This window comes from Amblyomma mixtum, chromosome 2 (assembly GCF_055824585.1).
Source record: "Amblyomma mixtum isolate Tamu chromosome 2, ASM5582458v1, whole genome shotgun sequence".
In the NCBI taxonomy this organism is placed as follows: Eukaryota; Metazoa; Arthropoda; class Arachnida; order Ixodida; family Ixodidae; genus Amblyomma; species Amblyomma mixtum.
Genome location: NC_143013.1, coordinates 92,899,926 through 92,921,923, shown reverse-complemented (window position 1 = coordinate 92,921,923; position 21,998 = coordinate 92,899,926). Strand labels below are relative to the sequence as shown.

General features: G+C 44.8%; 1 protein-coding gene across 6 annotated transcripts in view; it reads right to left on the bottom strand.

The window, feature by feature from the left end:
* LOC149360184 (uncharacterized) overlaps positions 1-21,998 on the bottom strand; it is a 53,833-nt gene that overhangs the window by 10,338 nt on the left and 21,497 nt on the right. For 4 of the 6 annotated variants that reach the window (XM_089572199.1, XM_089572202.1, XM_089572200.1 and 1 more), the window contains exon 7: positions 4,046-4,321. The exons of the other annotated variants lie outside the window; for them this stretch is intronic. In XM_089572199.1, coding sequence (XP_089428325.1) covers positions 4,046-4,321 — 276 coding nt within the window. The remainder of the gene's footprint in view (positions 1-4,045; positions 4,322-21,998) is intronic. 6 annotated transcript variants of the gene reach the window in all.

Sequence of the window (21,998 nt, the reverse complement as noted above, 5' to 3'; positions counted from 1 at the left end):
TATTGTTTTCGTAAAATTTATTGTTGAGCTCCATTTCATTATCTGCTCACCTACATATTTTAAATTACCAATAGCTTCTTTGTATATGATATGAGGTTGTCAGTCGAGTGCATCGCAATGACATGCACAATCAATCGCCTACGTTTTAAATGAGAAGCATTACAGGCGTTTAAATTGAGCCATGGGTATCCCTCGCTTTAACTTAATTAACTGGCCCATGGCAGTGCCGAGCACTACTGCAGCAGTCATACAGCAGTCATGCAGGCATTGCAGAATCACTTGTATAGAACAGCTTTATATATTTTGGCTCTGCTCAAAAGTTACTTATCAAAAAGATTTCAATATATCGACAATAATGGGTTCACTTCTCACAGGAAACAAATAATTTTAAGGAGTGTCACTATGTAGCATTTTAGGCCCAGGCCAAGTTAATTTGTACGTTAAGGATATTGTACACATTTGCTCCGATACCAAGTTCCTTATATATGCCGACGACACAAGTGCTTTGATGTCATCACGTTCTGAATCTGAAGGAATTACCAAAGCAGATATTTTTCCGCGAAAATCAGACTTTCGGGCTTCAAGCAATCAAACGTTAACGCAAACAAAACAAATATACTAGTTTTTCGACCAAAAGGAAACCAAAAACAGCTGGCGTCAAAGCATTAAGGGTATATTTCACTCAACTTTCGAATGGAATAATCACGTAAAGAGTCTAATAAGCAAACTGAGTTGCATAACAGGAACATGTAATATGAGTCTTCTATTTTGTTTTCACCACCATACTAATTTGATGTCCGTTATATTGAATTTGCTATTTTTTGCCTGTGTGTATGTCTGCGCGGTTCCGCTGCCTGTCGGGCTCTGCCACTCAAGGCCTATGAGGCTCTGGGAGGCCAGATTTCTGTACATTTTTTTAATATTTGGCGCAATAAACTATTATTATTATTATAAATTGCGACGGCTATGCTCTTCCAAAAAAGTTACACTAATTGTCCACAACGCTCCCTTTGTCTCCCACCGAAACTACTCTCAATTAGTCTGGGGAACAAAATAAAAACAGATCTGTTGATGATTGAAAGGCTACAGAAAAAAATAGTACCAAGTATTGAAATCGTTCAATACAGAGCGCCGTCTTCACATCTCATTGCTTCGATTAATTTATTGAAAGCAAGAAATATATACGAATACAAATCATGAAGGCAGTGCCGTATAGGTCTCCAACGCGGGAGTTCAGTTTTACGGAAATGGCAAAATTGATACCTAAGTGTCCCATCTACAGCGCCGGAACATCAGAACGGTGGGAAGTTCCAAAATTCTGCACTGCCTTTGATTAACAAATACTCCTGTATAATCTTCCGCGATTATTCAATGCTGCAAAAAAAGACAGTACAGATGTTTTCATTGGTCAAATGTTTAGGGGAATCCCCCAAGTGGAATCCCCCAAGGAAGAAGATCTCGCCCTACCATAAGCTTGCCGTTCCGGTTAGCGCAATTGGTAGAGCGACTGCTCCGGTGAAGCAGTGGTTCCGGGTTCGAACCCCGGACCAGGACGAATTTTTCTTTAACTACGAAGTTTCTGAGAAAGCTGTATAGCTTTCCTCTGTAGCCGCATGGCTGCGCTCGGGTGGATGTCAATGAGTAATTACTCCCTTATTACAAATCTTCTCCACCTTGGGGGATTCCCCTAAACATTTGACCAACACTGCTCCCACTTCGAGTTATTGATCAATTCGCTCTCGCCCTACCATAAGCTTGCCGTCCCGGTTAGCTCAATTGGTAGAGCGACTGCTCCGGTGAAGCAGTGGTTCCGGGTTCGAACCCCGGACGAGGACGAATTTTTCTTTAAGTACGAAGTTTCTGAGAAAGCTGTATAGCTTTCTTTTGTAGCCGTATGGCTGCGCTCGGGTGGATGTCAATGAGTAATTACTCCCTTATTACAGATGTTTTCATTATGTCTCTTCCAAATGTGAACAAATATTTGGCTGCTTTGTGAATAAAGAGAAAGCCACATTTTCATGCTCAATTACAATACAATTTTTTATATTTTGGAAGAAAAGAAGTTTTCCAAGTGTCCAAGAACAGTGCTCTATTGAAAATCTCATTAATGCTTATTCTATTTTCTGGGGCCATATCGTGCTTTTTTTTTTGTTTTTTCTGCGCAAAAAAATGCGACATTGTGTCTTTATTGCCCTACTCTGTGGCTGTGCACGCCGTTAGGGGGCTGATTTCTCAAGCCACAAATGCACGGCGTTTCCTTACGCCTGCTTCTACTTTTGTCAAAAATAAACAATGTATGTACGTGTGCGTGTGTGAGCGCGCGTGCCCCTCATCGAGCCCCTCATTCCCCTCCCCTTGTTTCTTAATTGCTTAGCGAGGGCCTCGGTTCTGGCAGCCTTGACGCCATAGGAAGCATAAGAGGGTTCTCACACAGCTTCCACCCTCGCCGTTCGATGACGTTTCAGGTGACACCAGAGGTAACTCAGGACGTGCTACATCCGCCGCTTACGAACGTGGGTAGCGCTGATGAACACTCTCAAAGTTAGGTTATTTGTAAACATAAATACCCTCGAAAGCAGAACATTTGACAGCCGTCGCCGTAGCGCAGAGGTAGAGCACCGGAAGCGTAATTTGGCGGTCGTGGGTTCGAATTCCACCGGCGGCATGTGGCCGTTTTTTTTCTGCTTTTCTGATCAATTTGCTAAACAAGCGATGACATATTCATTAATATTCTAAATTGCTCAACACCGCAAAATAAATAAATAAATTAAAAATCCCCTGTGTCCCTTGGTTTCTGTGGCTGTTGGCATCTCTCATATTCATAACGAGCCCCTCATTCCACTCCCCTTGTTTGCTTATATATATATATATATATATATATATATATATATATATATATATATAAGAAGGGGTCACAACCCTGCAATTATCTTAATTTAATACCGACAGTTTCGGACGGAGGACCGTCCTTCCTCAGGGTATACACAACCTTGATTGCACCCTCAGGGTATATATATATATATATACCCTATATATATATATATACCCTATATATATATATATATATATATATATATATATATATATATATATATATATATATATATATATATATATATGCAAACGTGTCGCACCCTGCCGCGTAGCGGAGCGCTGATTTTCAATAATGTTCAGGCCTGAGAGGCCGCAGCTCTAGTTTAAGCTGCGCCAACAATGCTGAGATGGTGGGGGAAGGATCAACCACAAGGAGTAGTTTTAGTTTGCTTGAAGAGGAGTTGGCGGGCGCCTAAAAATGTACTCCCTGCCTGAAATGTACGCAAAATGGTTAGTGGGCAATGTTTACACCAACCTTACTAAAACGAAAGATGGAAAGCAATCTGCTGAATAGTGTTTACTTGAGGTCAGGGTGCGTGGCCAAGGGAAAACGATTGGGGGTCTGCAGCGCCATCCGCTCCTTCCACAACACAGCAGAGAGCACACCCTAAACAGCAAACAAAAATATTCGCTGTGGCTTAGCTTGGTTAAGCCCGGTAATTGCGAAAGCAATATCAGTATCTACGCCATGGTACAGCTGGTAGTGTAGCTGGTGGTGGTGCTTGTGGTTAGACTTGTGGTGATGCATCGGTTATATAATCCATGCAATCCAATCCTATCTATTCCAATCCATTCCAATCCATTCCAATCCACTCCACTCCACTCTAATCTAATCTAATCTAATGCAATCCAATTCAATCCATTCCAATCCAATCCAATCCACTCCACTCTAATCTAATGTAATCTAATGTAGTCTAATGTAATGTAATCTTATCTAATCTAATCCAATCCACTCCAATTCAGTCCAATCCAATCCAATCTAATCTAATCCAATCTAATCCAATGTAATCCAATCTAATGCAATCAAGGTCAAATGAAGGTCAATCGTGGTCACCGCCGCGGCACGATGGTGGTCACCGGCCGCGGCACGGCAACGGCGTGAAAGTGCAAGTAGTATTGCTTTCGCCATAAAAATATGCAAAATGTTGTCACTTTCTTCACGCATATGTACCTTGATCTCGGACCACGGAGCTGGGAAGCCAACGTCCGTCCCTCGAGCACCATGAATGGAGGGTGAGCAGAGGAGGCCCATGCACTCGGTCATACCGTACACATTCGCCATGGTCTGCAAGTCAATAAATACGGTCTGTACTGCTCTGCGGTTTGACTCTGTGAAGCGGTCGCCGCCGTAGGTGATGCGACGAATGCCTGCGAGACGACTGCCCGTCTTCAGCATTTCAGCTGAAAGCGATCGCAATTTCCCAGAAAGAAGGATCAGAGCAGACACCTGCAATAAAAGCAGTTTTTGTTTACGTTACAAAGGAGCCAAATTGCAAGGCAGTCAAAACTTGACCAGGCGCATGAAATGTACGCAAAATTTAGAAGTTTCTGAACATTTTTCATCAATATATGAAACGGACAGCTTGGGGAAACGAAAAGAACAATAAAACACTCAAATGATGTACGACAATTAGGCACGATTTGTTATAGGTTTCGTTTTTGCATTAGTCGAGGCAGAACATTCACACATTAAATTAAGGCACACACCGACGTGCAGCAGCGGGTAAGCAATGCGAAAAAGGGACGGGGGAATTCCTTCACTTTTTACCGCAGTTGTCGAAACTTAAGCGCTGTTTAAGTCATCCTATAACTTCTTTATTATTTGGGAAGGTTTGAGTTCCTGAAATCAAATGGGCCACCTCCATGTGAGTCATATTTTAAAGGCTACGAATCTCACCTAGGAATTGCCTTAATACCTTTCAAGAGATGGCAGTGTTTCTTTGGGTTGACGCAGCATGAGCAGACGCGGTGCCGGAGTAAGGGCGTTTTGATTTCTTCGGTCACTAACAAATGTGAGAAGGTATGATAGATGTGAATCATGTCCAAAGGAGACTTATGGGCACTGTGGGGTCCTGCACTTAAAGCTTCGAATAGGAACTACGATAGTTCACCATCCTGGAGAGCGCATCTGGCAGACATTCTCATTTAATGAATGGAAGTTTACCAGTGCCCTTCAAGATTAAAATACATAATAGCTGTATCTCAACAGTCCTCACCTGTGGAGCAGAAACGTCTTGGCTTAGGAAAACGGCTCAACTTAAATATAGGCCAACGTACCGAGCTCCAATAAGGAAAATGACAGGTATGACGTTAAGATCCAAGAAGAGAGCAGAGTAGGTCAGGGAACAAGCCCAGGGGAAAGACATCCAAGTGGAAATAAACAAGAACTCGGTTTGGGCAGGGTATGTAATGCCAATGCAAGATAACTGATGGTCTCTATAGGTAACGAACCGGATTTCAGGGAAAGGAAAGCGTAGCTGGCGGCGGTAAAAAGTTACGTGGGCGGACGAGATTTCGAAGTTTGCTTGGATAGGGTAACTGCGGCGGGCACAGGTTCGAGTTGATAGGAGAGATATGGGGGAGGTCTTTGTCCTACAGTCGGCAGAGTAAGGAACATGATGATGGGATTCATCAAAATCACTGCGAACATGCACTACACGGCTGCTTTGCATTTCATCTGAATTGCAACGCAGCTTCCACGGCCGGGATAGCAAATGCGTTCTCGGGCTCACCAGCTCAGCGCTCCTACCAATCTGCCAGCAGAGCAGGCAGTTGTAATAAGGTGTTAATGATGCTACTTGAAATAAACGCGCAATGTGAATACCTGGGTTAACGTATCACGTGTGGTCCAACGCGGCGCTGTGAAACAAGTTTCTCAGCTATCGTTACCCTGTTTGCCGAGCTCCAATGAGCGCGGATAACTTGCGTCCTTTTTGAAACCTGTGAACAGAAATACACATTTTATTACCACCGTTCTCTAATACCGGCGTCGTTTTAGAGCGCAGCTCTTTGGCTCCCGTTCCAGCAGTTCGCTCCGTCGCCGTTTTCCGTTGTAACCAGCTCCGCAGCCGGGGCAGCGCGCTGCTCAAGTTGCGCGCGCTCCTGGCGCCATCTCCCGCGAGCTCCCGAAACTTAATTGTTGTCTCCGCTCCTCCTCTAATGCCACCCCTGTGCGGCGGCAGTCAGAGCGCCGGATCAGTGGCGGCGGATCTCGATATCTGCACTGCCCGAGCCGAATCGCATAGCCGCCACCGTTCGCCACTGCGAACCGGCTGCCTGTATAAATAGTTTATTCTGTTCCACTTCTTTCTGAGCCATCAGCGAGGGAACCGATGGAAGTGCTTCGTCTGCCGCTGCTGCTAAACGGGCTCAGAGGCCAGCGGTGTCGCCGCCAGAATCAAAGCCCAGAAGCAGAAGCTTACCGCCCCCACCGTCGAATTCTTTGCCTCAAACTATGGAAAAGTAGGAACAGTTGATGAGCTGCGCTGAAATTTCGCTTTAGGAAGTGACTCAATCGTCGGCATTTTTTTAAAGAAAAATATTAAAAAGCCATCACGGGTCAGTTTACAGCGAAAGCCGCAGTTCTCCGACTAAACGAACGCTCTGCTTCGTTCATACCGATCACGTGTCACGATCACGTGTCGCCGTTTGTGGGTGTGGCGTGCGCTCACGCTTGACCTCGCGATCATCTTATACTGCCTTCACAACTCCTCTCGAAAGCTCTGCATCGCCGGGATGAGAGAGGCCGCAAGCCTTCTGCGGATTACATGCAGGGACTACGAGCAAGGGACTCTGTCCGCAAAGGGACTGCCCGAAAACATCTGCAGTTTAATGTTCCGAAATTTCATTTGAGAAATTTTTCACGTTTACGCCGTGCTTCCCAACTGATAGAGGTTGAGAAGGCTTCACTGCCATGCTAACCTCACGAAGAGTGCGCACGTGCGTAAGGTTTATAAAATGTTACTAGCAAAGACTGACCGCAATCTTGTAGTGTTTGGTCACCTGAACTGTAGCCTGAGAAAAGGAGGAAAGAAGAGAAAGAAGCCAATTAAAAAAAAATCGTCTCCTCTTTACGCTCTGCTGTGTAAATCACATAGCTCACCAGCAGCGGCCTGCTTCCCGGCTTTTATTTACAAAGTTATCACTTCTTTGCCGCCGGCCGCGAAAATGAAATTCCCCCACACCAGCTGGTGGCTGTCTTTTTAAGAGCAGCTTGAATACGCATCGCGACGACTCCGCTCCGCGCTCCAGCGTTACAATCACTCAGGTATCCTGGAATGAAGGTTTCCCCGCTGAGCGGCTGCCGTCTTCGCGTGTGCCCCTGTCGGATGCTTGCCCAGAAGAAACTGTGGGCTCAAATAATACTGCCACCTTTTACGCGAACTCTTGTTAAATCTCTCTACTGACGCAACAAGCTTAAACGTTATATTTTTATTGCGAAAGCAACACTACTAGCCCTTTCACGCCTTGGCCGTGCCGCGGCGGTGACCACCATTGACCTTCATTTGTGAAAGCAATACTACTTGCAATTTCACGCCTTTGCCGTGCCGCGGCGGTGACCACCATTGACCTTCATTTCACCTTGATTGCATTAGATTGCATTATATTATATTAGATTAGATGGGATAGGATATGATTAGATTGGATTAGATTAGATTAGATTGGATTAGATTAGATTGGATTAGATGGGATTGGATTAGATTAGATTAGATTAGATTAGATTGGATTGGATTGGATTTGATTGGATTGGATTGGATTGGGTTGGATTAGATTAGATTAGATTAGATTAGATTGGGCTGGGTTGGGTTGGGTTGGATAGGAGTGGATTGGATTGGATTGGAGTGGATTGGATTGGATTGGTTTGGATTGGATTGTATAACCGATGCATCACCACAAGTCTAACCACAAGCACCACCACCAGCTACACTACCAGCTGTACCATGGCGTAGGTACGGATATTGCTTTCGCAATTACCGGGCTTAAACCAGCTAGGCCACAGCGAATTTTTTGTTTCAGAGACGCGCACAAAATATCTGTAGAGAGATTATGTAAGGCAAGCAAACGAATTCGCTATTACCAGTTTCAAATATAATTTTTTTGCAGTGTTTTGCGTATAACCGGTAATGATTCTTTCCCAGAGCAAAAGTACTGGACAGAAAATTACTGCAACAGCCACAATAAAAAAATATGAATGGTTTTACTGACTTTCTTCACTGGTTTCCACTCTAAGCAATATAAAACCTATAAGGTCTTTGAGAGTAGGGACTATAATTTAAAGCTTTATGAAATTCTTTTTAAAGGTGACGTACTCCGTTATTGGTTTTTTCTGCGAACAGTTCGCGAATAGAAAGCTTTGCCGCCACATATTGTTAATGTTCTTCCTAATGAAGCTTTTTTTCACATATTAAGTGTATGATTTCTTGTCTGTGAATGTGAAACTGCCCCCTGCTGTAATGCCGAAAGGCGATGCAGGTACCAAATAAAAAAATAAACAAATATCCGGAACTGCTTTAAAGCACACGAAATGTGTGTTGGTAAACTCGTAATAGTCCATAAAATGCGCCTTCCATCGTCAAGTAAGAGCTGCCATTTTAGTTCCATCAATAGTATTGCCGATAATTTATTCAAGCACGCGATTTACTCACACTACATGAAATTCTTAGTCTACTGAACCTTGTCGAGTTGGTAGCATGGATTTTAAATGAATAGTTACACGCACTTAGCCCTTATCAGCTTTAAGCTTAATACCCTACATGACTGACAAAATTATGCGCAACGCACAACGCGTTTGATGACGGTGGATGAAGAAGGCAATGATTATAAGGTTGGTGCTGCCTTGACACAAAAATCTGCGCTACTTCTCAACCTAGTGCCTCTGTGTCCGCATTTTCTGGTCCATGTTCCCAACCTGTTCACTGCCTGTACGGCCTAGAGCATTGTTTTGGGGCTCTGGTCTCTTGCTCACTGGTGGCTGCCGCCCGATCATGACCTTCACTTCGACGCCGCTCCACACCTATGTTGGCTGCGTCTATGTCCACTCGATGACGCCAGATGTTTTACAGCTGTATGCAAAGTCTAGCGCTCAACAACCACTATGGGCGCCAGAGAAAAAAGCAGTTTTCCACGCATGACGCAATCTCCGGCGGGTCGAACACATTCCCCCTCGCTATGCGGTCGACCCCCCCTCCCCTCCCCCCCCCCCCCCCCCCCCGCCCCCCGAGGCACAAGTTGGCTGCCACTTTCCACGCACTGTAACATGTTGGCGACTCGGAGACAATGAAATGAAGAACTTCGGCGTCCCTATCCAGGAAGGTGCCATATATTGTCACACACTGGGTCTTCTGAAGGCGAAGAAATGAACAGGTACACGACGGTTACGGGACACCCACGTCTACTACGATACGATACCATTGGAGCAAAGCTCTTGCCGCTCGGGCTGTAAATCTTCTTTAACAAACAACATTAATCTTCTAAAATTTTCAAATCGAGGCAATCAGACAAACCTGCTACTTCGAACACAACTACCCCGAGCAAGCAAACAGCCGAGAGCATGGAGTTCATATTGCATGGCGGCTTCAGACCACATATGCCACAGCGCTAGCTCAGTGGTTACAGTTCTCTGGTGCCCACTCGACAGACGCGGATTTCATCCTGGTCATTGTGGTCGCATTTGGATGGAGGCGGAATATTAGACGCCCGTGTAATATTAGATGTCAGTGCTCAAGGGTCAATGTCAAGCAGGTGGTCGAAGTTTCTGAAGCCCTGCACTAAGGCGTCCCTCATTGCCTCGGTCGCTCGAGACGGCAACCTCCACAAGACAATAATCAGGCCACACTCGTCAGTAATGAAGTATATGGCTTTGGCCCCATCACTGGAGAACACTTTTATGCTTGACCAAGAAGTAAATTAAACTAACATTTGTGGAGATTCTATGCTGAGTAAGTCACGGCTCCGTTGGCACACCTGCCATCAGGATAAGGGGACTGCGTTTACCATATGTGAAAATTTTTCATGCAGTCATCGCGACAAGAGAAAATAATCAAAGAAAATAAGGGAATGCAAGAGAAGATTCATCCGATAAAGTTTCGTTGGTTTATTATGAAATAACAATAAACTTGGAGCTATAGTTCTGGGACACTCATCGAAATGGCGTGTCTCCAGGTAAATGTGCTTAAAACGAAACAAAAAACCTGGAGACGCATACATGGGCCCTCCGCCTGTGCTGTAAGCAACGTCCCAAATACTTTTTTATAAAAATTAACCACGTACTGCCGTTAGTAAGCTGAAACCATACACTATCTTAGTAATTTTCAAGCTGGACTTTTTAGTCTCAACAGAAGCTTCGCTAACTCAAGATACCAAAGACTTTAAAATACCTCCTCCGAACTGCGCCATTGTTCACAAGGACCAGCCGACGATGGGTGGAGGCGTGGCCCAATTGATAAAAAGAAACCTTTCGTTCTGCTGCCAGAAGTTAAGATGGTAGAAGCGATTTTCTACAAACTGAGATGTTCCGATAACAGCATCGCCATGGGTTGCCTCTATCGCAGATATTGTTCCAATCTTGGCACAATACAAATATTCCATGCTTACGAGCAATGTCACTAGGCTAGGCTAAAACTGTTAGATGAGACAAAACAGGAACACAGTACACCATCATTCCCCTTGCGCGGTGATGTTTTCGACGTAATGCTTTTCGGTCCCCTCGCTGAAATTATAATAGAACCCAAATTCGTACTAGCACCAAGCCATAATATTATAGATTTAGTGCCACTCAGTAGCGATTTCGCTCGATTAAGTAATTTGTTCTAGCATAAGAGGCGGTGGAATTTCGATCAATTAGTGAACAATCGGGCAAAAGCGCGACAGAAATATAAAAATCGTCGCCATTATATGTTGATCATGAACACCAAAAAACAAACGGTGCCAGATTATTTCCTATGGTGCTAGCATCAGACTCAATAAATATGAAAAAGCCAGTTAAAAAACATAGAATAATTTAAAGAATTGCGAAACTGCAATCTATTGCCTTATACAATTTTGCAATGAGACAGTCCACGAGATAAGAACAGTCACGCTTGCGAAAAGTCTTGTTGCTCATCTGTGCAATTGCTGCACATAGAACTAACTTCATCGACAGCGCGACAATTTCTGCAAGCCTGTTCATATGATCGTTACTGTGCTCAGACCGAGCCCGGCACTTTGCTCCATGGAGCACTTTACTACTCAGTAGTAACTAAGGGCTCTGCGTGTAGACCGGCTACGCGGTGCTTTAATGCGAAAGGAATACTAGTCCCATTGCGAGAAAAACCTGCAGTGTGGGTGTGTGTCTACTCGCAGATGTTTCAGCAAATCCCAACGAAAGCAGGCAAAAAGGGTCCTTATGACGCACACACCAAGCCGAGCACATATAGGTCAGGCAATCCTATAAATGTCGTTCCTCTATATATTCGCGCCACTGCCCTACCTTCATGTGGCGCCTTTATGCCGTCACATTCGTACCGAAATTGTGATGGAATTGTTTGTCGTACAGCGTTCTGTGTAGTGTCATACGATTTCGCGTTATATATATACCTTACGTGTGCTAGTCAAGTTGCAGGAGACTGCGGCACGGATCCGAACAGGTGACATAAGCACATTTGACTGAATGTTTTCCCAGACTTTCACATCGAAATTGTGGTGCAACGGTGGGGTGGAGTGGAGGAATCAACAGAGAAGTTACTGCGCCATATCTTTTGCACAAAATTCACTAGATCGTTCGTCGTGCAACGTTTTCGTAGTGTAATACGTGCGCGCGCGTGTGTGTGTGGGTGATGATTGGAGTGGTGGGTGAGGGATTAGATAAAAAAAAAATACTGGCCGCCTGAAAAAACCTAAGTTCGCTACCCGCTACCAAACGTCGACGTCCTGTATTGATGACATGCGTTCGAATTCCCACACGAAAGACTGTTAAGTGTCTCTGCCGAAGTTTTTCGGATTTACGGGCTTCATCGCAAATTTTTTGTCTTTTACCTCAAAGTTGTTGCTCTTCCATTCAGGCGTGTTAAAGGACATACGATTTGGTTCGATTCGTAGATGGTAAACATTAGATATTTAACCTGACTACAGGCATCACTGAACAGACCCTGCTCCATTGTCAAAATGTGCAGTACAAGTACTAGTTTGGTTCGTTTTATGGGGTTCAATGTCCCAAAGCGACTCAGGCTACGACGAATGCAGTAGAGGAGGGCTGCAGGTAATTTAAAACACGAAGGGTTCTTTACCGTTTACTGACATTGCACTACACACGGGCCTCAGCACTTTGCCTCAACCGAAATGCGACCGCCGCGGCCCTTTTCACCTGAATAACAAAGTACGATGCAGATATTTGTAAAATATTCTATACCGTTTCTCTCTTTACTTTTCAATCACTTTATTTGCGGTTCGCGGTGGGCCGTTCTAGGATCCCCCAAACGCTTGATGTCGTTAGTGCTTTTTTCGGTCTGTCAAGAGTGCCTTCTTTTCTTCGGTACGCTAGTCCGCAGTCACGTTTTTTAAGTCCAGACTATTTTAGCGGGAAACCATGCGTAGAGATTTAGGCCAAGCACTCAAAGTATTGTTTACTTCAATCCCTCTAGAACATCATAATGTCTCGTTCGCACCACCTGTAGCCTTATGGTAAAGTAATTTTACCTCAGATTGGTAAACTCGTAATAGTCCATAAAATGCGCCTTCCATCGTTAAGTAAGAGCTGCCATTTTAGTTCCATCAATAGTATTGCCGATAATTTATTCAAGCACGCGATTTACTCACACTACATGAAATTCTTAGTCTACTGAACCTTGTCGAGTTGGTAGCATGGATTTTAAATGAATAGTTACACGCACTTAGCCCTTATCAGCTTTAAGCCTAATACCCTACATGACTGACAAAATTATGCGCAACGCACAACGCGTTTGATGACAGTGGATGAAGAAGGCAATGATTATAAGGTTGGTGCTGCCTTGACACAAAAATCTGCGCTACTTCTCAACCTAGTGCCTCTGTGTCCGCATTTTCTGGTCCATGTCCCCAACCTGTTCACTGCCTGTACGGCCTAGAGCATTGTTTTGGGGCTCTGGTCTCTTGCTCACTGGTGGCTGCCGCCCGATCATGACCTTCACTTCGACGCCGCTCCACCCCTATGTTGGCTGCGTCTATGTCCACTCGATGACGCCAGATGTTTTACAGCTGTATGCAAAGTCTAGCGCTCAACAACCACTATGGGCGCCAGAGAAAAAAGCAGTTTTCCACGCATGACGCAATCTCCGGCGGGTCGAACACATTCCCCCTCGCTATGCGGTCGACCCCCCCCTCCCCTCCCCCCCCCCCCCCCCGCCCCCCGAGGCACAAGTTGGCTGCCACTTTCCACGCACTGTAACATGTTGGCGACTCGGAGACAATGAAATGAAGAACTTCGGCGTCCCTATCCAGGAAGGTGCCATATATTGTCACACACTGGGTCTTCTGAAGGCGAAGAAATGAACAGGTACACGACGGTTACGGGACACCCACGTCTACTACGATACGATACCATTGGAGCAAAGCTCTTGCCGCTCGGGCTGTAAATCTTCTTTAACAAACAACATTAATCTTCTAAAATCTTCAAATCGAGGCAATCAGACAAACCTGCTACTTCGAACACAACTCTCCCGAGCAAGCAAACAGCCGAGAGCATGGAGTTCATATTGATTGGCGGCTTCAGACCACATATGCCACAGCGCTAGCTCAGTGGTTACAGTTCTCTGGTGCCCACTCGACAGACGCGGGTTTCATCCTGGTCATTGTGGTCGCATTTGGATGGAGGCGGAATATTAGACGCCCGTGTAATATTAGATGTCAGTGCTCAAGGGTCAATGTCAAGCAGGTGGTCGAAGTTTCTGAAGCCCTGCACTAAGGCGTCCCTCATTGCCTCGGTCGCTCGAGACGGCAACCTCCACAAGACAATAATCAGGCCACACTCGTCAGTAATGAAGTATATGGCTTTGGCCCCATCACTGGAGAACACTTTTATGCTTGACCAAGAAGTAAATTAAACTAACATTTGTGGAGATTCTATGCTGAGTAAGTCACGGCTCCGTTGGCACACCTGCCATCAGGATAAGGGGACTGCGTTTACCATATGTGAAAATTTTTCATGCAGTCATCGCGACAAGAGAAAATAATCAAAGAAAATAAGGGAATGCAAGAGAAGATTCATCCGATAAAGTTTCGTTGGTTTATTATGAAATAACAATAAACTTGGAGCTATAGTTCTGGGACACTCATCGAAATGGCGTGTCTCCAGGTAAATGTGCTTAAAACGAAACAAAAAACCTGGAGACGCATACATGGGCCCTCCGCCTGTGCTGTAAGCAACGTCCCAAATACTTTTTTATAAAAATTAACCACGTACTGCCGTTAGTAAGCTGAAACCATACACTATCTTAGTAATTTTCAAGCTGGACTTTTTAGTCTCAACAGAAGCTTCGCTAACTCAAGATACCAAAGACTTTAAAATACCTCCTCCGAACTGCGCCATTGTTCACAAGGACCAGCCGACGATGGGTGGAGGCGTGGCCCAATTGATAAAAAGAAACCTTTCGTTCTGCTGCCAGAAGTTAAGATGGTAGAAGCGATTTTCTACAAACTGAGATGTTCCGATAACAGCATCGCCATGGGTTGCCTCTATCGCAGATATTGTTCCAATCTTGGCACAATACAAATATTCCATGCTTACGAGCAATGTCACTAGGCTAGGCTAAAACTGTTAGATGAGACAAAACAGGAACACAGTACACCATCATTCCCCTTGCGCGGTGATGTTTTCGACGTAATGCTTTTCGGTCCCCTCGCTGAAATTATAATAGAACCCAAATTCGTACTAGCACCAAGCCATAATATTATAGATTTAGTGCCACTCAGTAGCGATTTCGCTCGATTAAGTAATTTGTTCTAGCATAAGAGGCGGTGGAATTTCGATCAATTAGTGAACAATCGGGCAAAAGCGCGACAGAAATATAAAAATCGTCGCCATTATATGTTGATCATGAACACCAAAAAACAAACGGTGCCAGATTATTTCCTATGGTGCTAGCATCAGACTCAATAAATATGAAAAAGCCAGTTAAAAAACATAGAATAATTTAAAGAATTGCGAAACTGCAATCTATTGCCTTATACAATTTTGCAATGAGACAGTCCACGAGATAAGAACAGTCACGCTTCCGAAAAGTCTTGTTGCTCATCTGTGCAATTGCTGCACATAGAGCTAACTTCATCGACAGCGCGACAATTTCTACAAGCCTGTTCATATGATCGTTACTGTGCTCAGACCGAGCCCGGCACTTTGCTCCATGGAGCACTTTACTACTCAGTAGTAACTAAGGGCTCTGCGTGTAGACCGGCTACGCGGTGCTTTAATGCGAAAGGAATACTAGTCCCATTGCGAGAAAAACCTGCAGTGTGGGTGTGTGTCTACTCGCAGATGTTTCAGCAAATCCCAACGAAAGCAGGCAAAAAGGGTCCTTATGACGCACACACCAAGCCGAGCACATATAGGTCAGGCAATCCTATAAATGTCGTTCCTCTATATATTCGCGCCACTGCCCTACCTTCATGTGGCGCCTTTATGCCGTCACATTCGTACCGAAATTGTGATGGAATTGTTTGTCGTACAGCGTTCTGTGTAGTGTCATACGATTTCGCGTTATATATATACCTTACGTGTGCTAGTCAAGTTGCAGGAGACTGCGGCACGGATCCGAACAGGTGACATAAGCACATTTGACTGAATGTTTTCCCAGACTTTCACATCGAAATTGTGGTGCAACGGTGGGGTGGAGTGGAGGAATCAACAGAGAAGTTACTGCGCCATATCTTTTGCACAAAATTCACTAGATCGTTCGTCGTACAACGTTTTCGTAGTGTAATATGTGCGCGCGCGAGTGTGTGTGGGTGATGATTGGAGTGGTGGGTGAGGGATTAGATAAAAAAAAAATACTGGCCGCCTGAAAAAAACTAAGTTCGCTACCCGCTACCAAACGTCGACGTCCTGTATTGATGACATGCGTTCGAATTCCCACACGAAAGACTGTTAAGTGTCTCTGCCGAAGTTTTTCGGATTTACGGGCTTCATCGCAAATTTTTTTTCTTTTACCTCACAGTTGTTGCTCTTCCATTCAGGCGTGTTAAAGGACATACGATTTGGTTCGATTCGTAGATGGTAAACATTAGATATTTAACCTGACTACAGGCATCACTGAACAGACCCTGCTCCATTGTCAAAATGTGCAGTACAAGTACTAGTTTGGTTCGTTTTATGGGGTTCAATGTCCCAAAGCGACTCAGGCTACGACGAATGCAGTAGAGGAGGGCTGCAGGTAATTTAAAACACGAAGGGTTCTTTACCGTTTACTGACATTGCACTACACACGGGCCTCAGCACTTTGCCTCAACCGAAATGCGACCGCCGCGGCCCTTTTCACCTGAATAACAAAGTACGATGCAGATATTTGTAAAATATTCTATACCGTTTCTCTCTTTACTTTTCAATCACTTTATTTGCGGTTCGCGGTGGGCCGTTCTGGGATCCCCCAAACGCTTGATGTCGTTAGTGCTTTTTTCGGTCTGTCAAGAGTGCCTTCTTTTCTTCGGTACGCTAGTCCGCAGTCACGTTTTTTAAGTCCAGACTATTTTAGCGGGAAACCATGCGTAGAGATTTAGGCCAAGCACTCAAAGTATTGTTTACTTCAATCCCTCTAGAACATCATGATGTCTCGTTCGCACCACCTGTAGCCTTATGGTAAAGTAATTTTACCTCAGATTGGTAAACCCGTAATAGTCCATAAAATGCGCCTTCCATCGTCAAGTAAGAGCTGCCATTTTAGTTCCATCAATAGTATTGCCGATAATTTATTCAAGCACGCGATTTACTCACACTACATGAAATTCTTAGTCTACTGAACCTTGTCGAGTTGGTAGCATGGATTTTAAATGAATAGTTACACGCACTTAGCCCTTATCAGCTTTAAGCTTAATACCCTACATGACTGACAAAATTATGCGCAACGCACAACGCGTTTGATGACAGTGGATGAAGAAGGCAATGATTATAAGGTTGGTGCTGCCTTGACACAAAAATCTGCGCTACTTCTCAACCTAGTGCCTCTGTGTCCGCATTTTCTGGTCCATGTTCCCAACCTGTTCACTGCCTGTACGGCCTAGAGCATTGTTTTGGGGCTCTGGTCTCTTGCTCATTGGTGGCTGCCGCCCGATCATGACCTTCACTTCGACGCCGCTCCACCCCTATGTTGGCTGCGTCTATGTCCACTCGATGACGCCAGATGTTTTACAGCTGTATGCAAAGTCTAGCGCTCAACAACCACTATGGGCGCCAGAGAAAAAAGCAGTTTTCCACGCATGACGCAATCTCCGGCGGGTCGAACACATTCCCCCTCGCTATGCGGTCGACCCCCCCCTCCCCTCCCCCCCCCCCCGCCCCCCGAGGCACAAGTTGGCTGCCACTTTCCACGCACTGTAACATGTTGGCGACTCGGAGACAATGAAATGAAGAACTTCGGCGTCCCTATCCAGGAAGGTGCCATACATTGTCACACACTGGGTCTTCTGAAGGCGAAGAAATGAACAGGTACACGACGGTTACGGGACACCCACGTCTACTACGATACGATACCATTGGAGCAAAGCTCTTGCCGCTCGGGCTGTAAATCTTCTTTAACAAACAACATTAATCTTCTAAAATTTTCAAATCGAGGCAATCAGACAAACCTGCTACTTCGAGCACAACTCTCCCGAGCGAACAAACAGCCGAGAGCATGGAGTTCATATTGATTGGCGGCTTCAGACCACATATGCCACAGCGCTAGCTCAGTGGTTACAGTTCTCTGGTGCCCACTCGACAGACGCGGGTTTCATCCTGGTCATTGTGGTCGCATTTGGATGGAGGCGGAATATTAGACGCCCGTGTAATATTAGATGTCAGTGCTCAAGGGTCAATGTCAAGCAGGTGGTCGAAGTTTCTGAAGCCCTGCACTAAGGCGTCCCTCATTGCCTCGGTCGCTCGAGACGGCAACCTCCACAAGACAATAATCAGGCCACACTCGTCAGTAATGAAGTATATGGCTTTGGCCCCATCACTGGAGAACACTTTTATGCTTGACCAAGAAGTAAATTAAACTAACATTTGTGGAGATTCTATGCCGAGTAAGTCACGGCTCCGTTGGCACACCTGCCATCAGGATAAGGGGACTGCGTTTACCATATGTGAAAATTTTTCATGCAGTCATCGCGACAAGAGAAAATAATCAAAGAAAATAAGGGAATGCAAGAGAAGATTCATCCGATAAAGTTTCATTGGTTTATTTTGAAATAACAATAAACTTGGAGCTATAGTTCTGGGACACTCATCGAAATGGCGTGTCTCCAGGAATATGTGCTTAAAACGAAACAAAAAACCTGGAGACGCATACATGGGCCCTCCGCCTGTGCTGTAAGCAACGTCCCAAATACTTTTTTATAAAAATTAACCACGTACTGCCGTTAGTAAGCTGAAACCATACACTATATTAGTAATTTTCAAGCTGGACTTTTTAGTCTCAACAGAAGCTTCGCTAACTCAAGATACCAAAGACTTTAAAATACCTCCTCCGAACTGCGCCATTGTTCACAAGGACCAGCCGACGATGGGTGGAGGCGTGGCCCAATTGATAAAAAGAAACCTTTCGTTCTGCTGCCAGAAGTTAAGATGGTAGAAGCGATTTTCTACAAACTGAGATGTTCCGATAACAGCATCGCCATGGGTTGCCTCTATCGCAGATATTGTTCCAATCTTGGCACAATACAAATATTCCATGCTTACGAGCAATGTCACTAGGCTAGGCTAAAACTGTTAGATGAGACAAAACAGGAACACAGTACACCATCATTCCCCTTGCGCGGTGATGTTTTCGACGTAATGCTTTTCGGTCCCCTCGCTGAAATTATAATAGAACCCAAATTCGTACTAGCACCAAGCCATAATATTATAGATTTAGTGCCACTCAGTAGCGATTTCGCTCGATTAAGTAATTTGTTCTAGCATAAGAGGCGGTGGAATTTCGATCAATTAGTGAACAATCAGGCAAAAGCGCGACAGAAATATAAAAATCGTCGCCATTATATGTTGATCATGAACACCAAAAAACAAACGGTGCCAGATTATTTCCTATGGTGCTAGCATCAGACTCAATAAATATGAAAAAGCCAGTTAAAAAACATAGAATAATTTAAAGAATTGCGAAACTGCAATCTATTGCCTTATACAATTTTGCAATGAGACAGTCCACGAGATAAGAACAGTCACGCTTCCGAAAAGTCTTGTTGCTCATCTGTGCAATTGCTGCACATAGAGCTAACTTCATCGACAGCGCGACAATTTCTGCAAGCCTGTTCATATGATCGTTACTGTGCTCAGACCGAGCCCGGCACTTTGCTCCATGGAGCACTTTACTACTCAGTAGTAACTAAGGGCTCTGCGTGTAGACCGGCTACGCGGTGCTTTAATGCGAAAGGAATACTAGTCCCATTGCGAGAAAAACCTGCAGTGTGGGTGTGTGTCTACTCGCAGATGTTTCAGCAAATCCCAACGAAAGCAGGCAAAAAGGGTCCTTATGACGCACACACCAAGCCGAGCACATATAGGTCAGGCAATCCTATAAATGTCGTTCCTCTATATATTCGCGCCACTGCCCTACCTTCATGTGGCGCCTTTATGCCGTCACATTCGTACCGAAATTGTGATGGAATTGTTTGTCGTTCAGCGTTCTGTGTAGTGTCATACGATTTCGCGTTATATATATACCTTACGTGTGCTAGTCAAGTTGCAGGAGACTGCGGCACGGATCCGAACAGGTGACATAAGCACATTTGACTGAATGTTTTCCCAGACTTTCACATCGAAATTGTGGTGCAACGGTGGGGTGGAGTGGAGGAATCAACAGAGAAGTTACTGCGCCATATCTTTTGCACAAAATTCACTAGATCGTTCGTCGTACAACGTTTTCGTAGTGTAATACGTGCGCGCGCGTGTGTGTGCGGGTGATGATTGGAGTGGTGGGTGAGGGATTAGATAAAAAAAAAATACTGGCCGCCTGAAAAAAACTAAGTTCGCTACCCGCTACCAAACGTCGACGTCCTGTATTGATGACATGCGTTCGAATTCCCACACGAAAGACTGTTAAGTGTCTCTGCCGAAGTTTCTCGGATTTACGGGCTTCATCGCAAATTTTTTGTCTTTTACCTCACAGTTGTTGCTCTTCCATTCAGGCGTGTTAAAGGACATACGATTTGGTTCGATTCGTAGATGGTAAACATTAGATATTTAACCTGACTACAGGCATCACTGAACAGACCCTGCTCCATTGTCAAAATGTGCAGTACAAGTACTAGTTTGGTTCGTTTTATGGGGTTCAATGTCCCAAAGCGACTCAGGCTACGACGAATGCAGTAGAGGAGGGCTGCAGGTAATTTAAAACACGAAGGGTTCTTTACCGTTTACTGACATTGCACTACACACGGGCCTCAGCACTTTGCCTCAACCGAAATGCGACCGCCGCGGCCCTTTTCACCTGAATAACAAAGTACGATGCAGATATTTGTAAAATATTCTATACCGTTTCTCTCTTTACTTTTCAATCACTTTATTTGCGGTTCGCGGTGGGCCGTTCTGGGATCCCCCAAACGCTTGATGTCGTTAGTGCTTTTTTCGGTCTGTCAAGAGTGCCTTCTTTTCTTCGGTACGCTAGTCCGCAGTCACGTTTTTTAAGTCCAGACTATTTTAGCGGGAAACCATGCGTAGAGATTTAGGCCAAGCACTCAAAGTATTGTTTACTTCAATCCCTCTAGAACATCATAATGTCTCGTTCGCACCACCTGTAGCCTTATGGTAAAGTAATTTTACCTCAGAACCCCTGCCGTAAAATTTCTTAAACTTTGCTCCTAAAATCCATCAAATACCCTGATCTAATAATTGGAAAATTGCGTTATCTAGGACACCAGTCTCTATGGGCCTGCATACATTTGAAAAATGTATGGCGGAGATTTACATGCGTTTTTAACCACTTTCTACCTCATCGAGGCTCAATTCGCAGTTTTTTCCTGGCTAATTAGAAGAGGCCAATCTGGTCCTCCTAAAGTTCAATTGTAGGTGCCATTTGGCCGGTCGTAATGATTAAACATTACGTTGTTATGTTTAATAGTTTAAACACTAGTGGGCGGCAAAGTAACAACTTGTTGAGTTGTCCCTACTATTCTATATGTTGCACTCCTCGACCGTGGCTTTAACGAGATCAGGCAAGAAGACGCGCCTTCTCCGACTGAGCAGTTCACGGCGAACGGCCGGATTTAAATAAAGGTTTCTTCGATAGACGGCAAGACTACATCTGTAGGCTAAATATTTACCGCGGGGGCAGGCAATCATAGGCCTGTGAGAATTCGTACTTTTTGTGTGCACTAATAGTAACTACAGTAGGTAAATTACTTCTTAGTTTTTAATCACGTAAAAAAGGCATTGGGAGAAAACATGATCCCACTACTTGGTTCAATTGCAGACTACGTACGTTGGATGTTGCGTTTGCATCGAGCAAGAACTGCAAGCAAAAATTCACACCTAAAACATAGGCAACAGATCAGGCTTTAAATTATACACACCTCCTACACCCCCTACTGCAGGCTGATGGTGAAAAACGTGCAGCTCTGCGCCCTCTCGTGATGTTTCGGTGCATATAATATTCCGCAGCTTGCACTCTTGGCGGACGTCAACCTTAGAGTTTTTTATTGTGCGCGACTTTCACTTAACACCTCCCTTGCTCTTGAACCTAATGCTGAAAGCATAACTGCTGTCCTCTTCGCATTGTCTTCAATACTGTTGCCTCGAAACGAAGATGCAATGAGAACGATATGCGGAACCTACTTATTGATTTGGGATTCTAACTGGAGCACCTCGGAAGACATTGAAGTGGGCTGCAAGTGCACCCGACGTTTTCTATGCATCGGTAGAAGACTCGCCGCCTTTAGTCTACAGCCTACTAGCAGGGAGCTCAGGCGGTCGGCACTAAGTAGATGGTAGG